Source organism: Arachis ipaensis, chromosome B05 (genome assembly GCF_000816755.2).
Source record: "Arachis ipaensis cultivar K30076 chromosome B05, Araip1.1, whole genome shotgun sequence".
In the NCBI taxonomy this organism is placed as follows: Eukaryota; Viridiplantae; Streptophyta; class Magnoliopsida; order Fabales; family Fabaceae; genus Arachis; species Arachis ipaensis.
In genome coordinates, this window is record NC_029789.2 from 67,675,451 (window position 1) to 67,680,278 (window position 4,828).

Sequence of the window (4,828 nt, forward strand, 5' to 3'; positions counted from 1 at the left end):
GCATCATTGAGCACCCTGATTATATAGTATATAACATGCAAAAGTTTATCTTGTCTTTGTCCCAGAACAGCTCCAATTGCAACATCACTTACATCACACATCCATTCAAATGGTAATATCCAATTAGGAGGAGCAATAATGGGTGCAGGGATAAGCCTGGCCTTGAGAGTTTTAAAGGCATGCAGGCACTCTTCATCAGAATGAAAAGGAGCATCAGTAACTAGAAGATTACTTAATGGTTTTGCTATTTTGGTAAAATTTTTAATGAATCTTCTATAGATGCCTGCATGACCCAAGAAATTCGTTATCCCTTTTGTATTCACAAGGGGTGGTAGCTTCTCAATGACATCCACCTTGGCTTTGTCAACTTCTATGCCTTTGCTTGAGATGCGGTGCGCAAGAACTATACTTTCTGTAACCATAAAATGACACTTCCCAATTTAAAACCAGGTTAGTTTCTTGGCACCTTCTCAATACTAAAGCTAGATGTTGCGAGAATGCTTCAAAGGAATCACCATAAACAGAGAATTCATCAATAAAAACCTCAATAAATTTTTTATTCATATCAGAAAATATAGAAAGCATGCACCTTTGGAAAGTCACAGGAGCATTGCACAAATCGAAAGGCATACGACGATTAGCAAAGACTCCAAAGGGGCATGTGACCACTATTTTCTCTTGACCATGAGGGTCTACCGCTATTTGGTTGTAGCCGGAGTATCCATCCAAGAAGCAATAAAAAGCATGCCCGGCCAACCTATCTAACATCTTATCAATAAAAGGAAGAGGGAAGTGGTCCTTCCTTGTGACTATGTTGAGCCGCCTATAATCAATACACATCCTCCACCTAGTCACAGTCCTTGTAGGAATGAGTTCATTCTTGTCATTGGCTACCACGGCCACACCTCTTTTCTTGGGAACAACTTGAACCGGACTCACCCAAGGGCTATCAGAGATCGGGTAAATGATGCCGGCTTCCAACAACTTCATCACTTCCTTCTAGACCACTTCCTTCATTGTAGGATTAAGGCTTCTTTGTGCTTGTACTATTGGTTTAACATCTTCTTCAAGTAGAATTTTGTGTATATACATAGTAGGACTTATTCCCTTAAGGTCACCAATAGTCCATCCAATTGCTGTCTTGTGTTCCTTTAGCACCTTGATTAACGCCTCTTCACAAGTGTTCAATGAAGAATTAATGATCACAGGATATGCCTCTGACTCTCCAAGGAAAGCATATTTTAGAGAAGGAGGCAGAGGCTTTAATTCAAGCTTTAGTGGTCCCTCATCCGTTGAAGGAATGTATGATACTTCCTTGGGTGGTGCTCTTTCTTCAATCTCACCAACTTCAACTTTGACAGAGGACTTAAGTGATTCATTAAGTTCTTCTTCTTCTAATGTCTCTTGCACCAATGGATTAATGATGTCAATTTTCATGCAATATGTGTAATCATTAGGATGCTGTAGAGCTTTAAATACATTGAGCACAATGTGTTCATCATTCACCCTTAATATTAATTCACCTTTTTGAACATCAATTAATGCTCTCCCTGTAGCAAGAAAAGGTCTCCCCAATATAATAGAGGCATTGACATCCTCTTCCATATCCAAGATGAGAAAATCTGCAGGGAATATGAATGTCTTCACCTTTACCAGTAAATTCTCAACAACACCTAAAGGAAGTTTCAAAGAACGGTCATCAAGTTGTAAAGAGATTTGGGTAGGTTTTACCTCTTCAATTTGGAGCTTGCACATTAAGGATAATGGCATGAGATTAATACGAGCTCCAAGATCACACAAAGCCCTTTCAACAGTCACATCTCCAATGGTGCAAGCTATCACAAAGCTTCCTGAATCCTTCAATTTCTCAGGCAGGTTCTTTTGAATAATGGCACTACACTCCTTGGTAAGCACCACGGTTTCATTCTCCCTCCAATTTCTTTTCTTGGAAATTAACTCCTTCATGAGCTTTGCATATAAGGGCATTTGTTCAAGAGCTTCAGCAAAAGGGATATTTATTTGGAACTTTTTGAAGACTTCCAGGAACTTAGAAAATTGTTGATCCTTGGCCTCTTTTTGCAATCTTTGAGGGTATGAAATTCTTGGATTGAATTTAGGAACTTGGATCTTCTCCTTTGGTGCATCCTTGGAGGCTAGAATTTATTTCTGTTGAGTGGAAGGTGTCACGTTCCCTTCTTGCAAATTATCACTCTTAGAAGCTTCTACTTTATTCTTTGCAACATGAGTTTCATCTTCTTCATTTCCCAGCACCCTTCCACTAATGGTTTTACATTCTTCTTCAGGGTTTGGGATAGTATCACTTGGAAACATTTGAGTAGGTTTTGCTAACTGTTGAGAAATTTGGCCCACTTCCACTTCCAAATTTCTCAATGAAGCTCCTTGATTCTTGAGGTTGGTCTTTGTATCCTCCATGAATGAGACAGTGGCTTGGGATAGCTTTCCTAAGGCTAATTCAAGACTAGAAAAACTTTGAGAATCTTGTTAAGTGGGTTGTTGATGAGTGAATCATTGTGATGGTATAGAATTTCCTCAAATGAATGAATTCTCGTTGCAAGTATAGTTCTAAACCAACAAACAATCCTCCCAATCAAAAATTTGGTTGTCACAAGTACAAACTCCAATAAAAATTAACCGAAGTATTTGAACTCCGGGTCATCTCACAAGGAATTGCAATGAAGTGTATGATTATTGGCTATGAAGATGCAAGGGGGGTTTGATTTTATAGTTTGACAAAAAAAGTAAATGACAAGAAGGTAAAATGACAAGAACTAATAAAATAAAGGAAAAGATCTCTTGGCTAGACATAGGTAATTGAGATCACCATCCTTGTCTGCAAACTATATATTGATAATTATGAGAGGCCAAGCTCATTAAATCTACTTCCAAAAGTCTTAAGTATGCAATATCTACTCCTAGACCTGAAGTACGTCAAATAGCTTTGATCACATCAACCCATAAGTCCCAACCTACCTACTAATTAGATTAGTAGTGGGTTGGTGTCAATGAGTATCAAATTGATCACCAAGGGTTCTTAAATCACCAAATCATTGAGACCCAATGACTCAAGGTCACTCAATTTCCTTAGCCTAGGCCAAGAGTAAAGAAAACTACTCAAAAACTAGAGGAAACATTTTATCAAACACTTAGTGTGCAAGAAAAGTAAACATCATAAAATGCAAGAATTAAAGGAAACCCATAACTAACATAAGCAAGAAATCAATAATAACAATAAAGATAAACATAAAAGAGCATGAAAACATAAAATTTCATTAAAGAAAATTAAGATCCAACAATGGTTCATCAACATAAAAGAGGCAAAATAAGAAATTAACAAGAGAAACTAAGAAGATTAAGACAATAGAACATTAAAATAGAATGAGAATTAAGATCAAAACAAGAATTGAAAGAGAAATTGGAGAGTGATTAACCTAACCTTACCCTAATTTCTATCCTAAATCTAGAGAGAGGAGAGAGCCTCTCTCTCTAGAATTCTTCCGAAAACATGATGAAAAACTAAACTATGACTACTTGGTTCATTCCCCCCTCAATCCTTGGATTCAATAGCATCATAAATGAGTTTTATTGGGCCCAAAATGAGCTAGAAATCACCCCCAACGAAGTGCAAAAAGTGGACCTATGCAGCTCCATCGGTGCGCACACGTACATGGCGCATGCGTGCCCTTATATGTGAAGAAACATATGACGAATTTTTTATTATTTCGAAGCCCCGGATGTTGGCTTTCCAACGCAATTGGAATTGCCTCATTTGGACCTCTATAGCTCAAGTTATGGTCGATTGAGTGCAAAGAGGTCAGGCTTGACAGCTTTACGGTTCCCTCATTTCTTCATGAGTTCTCCCACTTTGCATGGTTTTCTCCTCACTTCTTTCATCCAATACTTGCCTTATGAACCTGGAATCACTCAACAAACGCATCAAGGCATCGAATGGAATTAAAGTGAATTAAATTTAGCTATTTTAAGGTCTAAAAAGCATGTTTTCACATTTAAGCTCAAATCAAGGGAGAATTGCAAAATCATGCTATTTCATTGTATAAATGTGAGAAAAGGTGATAAAATCCCCCAAATTAAGCACAAGATAAACCACAAAATCGGGGTTTATCAAATCTCCCCACATTTAAACCAAGCATGTCCTCATGCTAAGAATAAAGAAGGACAAGAAAAGGGTTATGAACATTTATTCAATGCAAATAAACTATATGCACCTATCTACATGCATGCAACTAAATGCAAAATGATTCTATCTACTTGGTTAAAAGTAAATCAATCCCCATGAACACATATGGACATGTAGGGCTAAGTAGTATGATGATTCATGAATCCTACCAATTCAAATATCAAAATGAAGTTTAAATAGACTTGCAAGAAGAAAAGCTCATGAAAGCTGAGAACAAGGAATTGAGCATCGAACCCTCACCGGAAGTGTATCCGCTCTAGTCGCTCAAGTGTATAGGGTCGATCACTCAATTCTCCTCTATTCATGCTTTCTAAGATTTGTTTTTCATCTAACAATCAACAATTACTCAATGCATGCATACATTCATCATGAGGACTTATTCATAGGTTGTAATGGGACTAGGGTCAAGGTAAGGATGCATATGGTCAAGTGAGCTTGAAATTTGTATCTTTGATTAGCCTAAGCTCTCACCTAACACATGTAACAACCTATACAATTCTAATACACAACCTAGCTACCCATGATTCACTTTTTTTTCACATACTCATCCATTCTCTTTAATTCACCACACATATGCATTGATTTTTATTGAACTTTACTTTTGGGCATTTT

The 4,828-nt window shown here is 37.4% G+C and overlaps 1 protein-coding gene across 1 annotated transcript; it reads right to left on the reverse strand.

Moving 5' to 3' along the window:
• On the reverse strand, positions 1,000–1,986 carry LOC107640684. The gene has a single exon (XM_016344188.1). It carries the CDS (start codon positions 1,984–1,986, stop codon positions 1,000–1,002), a length of 987 nt encoding a protein of 328 aa, XP_016199674.1.

Coding starts and splice junctions, on each gene's coding strand:
- LOC107640684 (XM_016344188.1), bottom strand. CDS start 1,986: ATGCCCTTATATGCAAAGCTCATGAAGGAGTTAATTTCCAAGAAAAGA.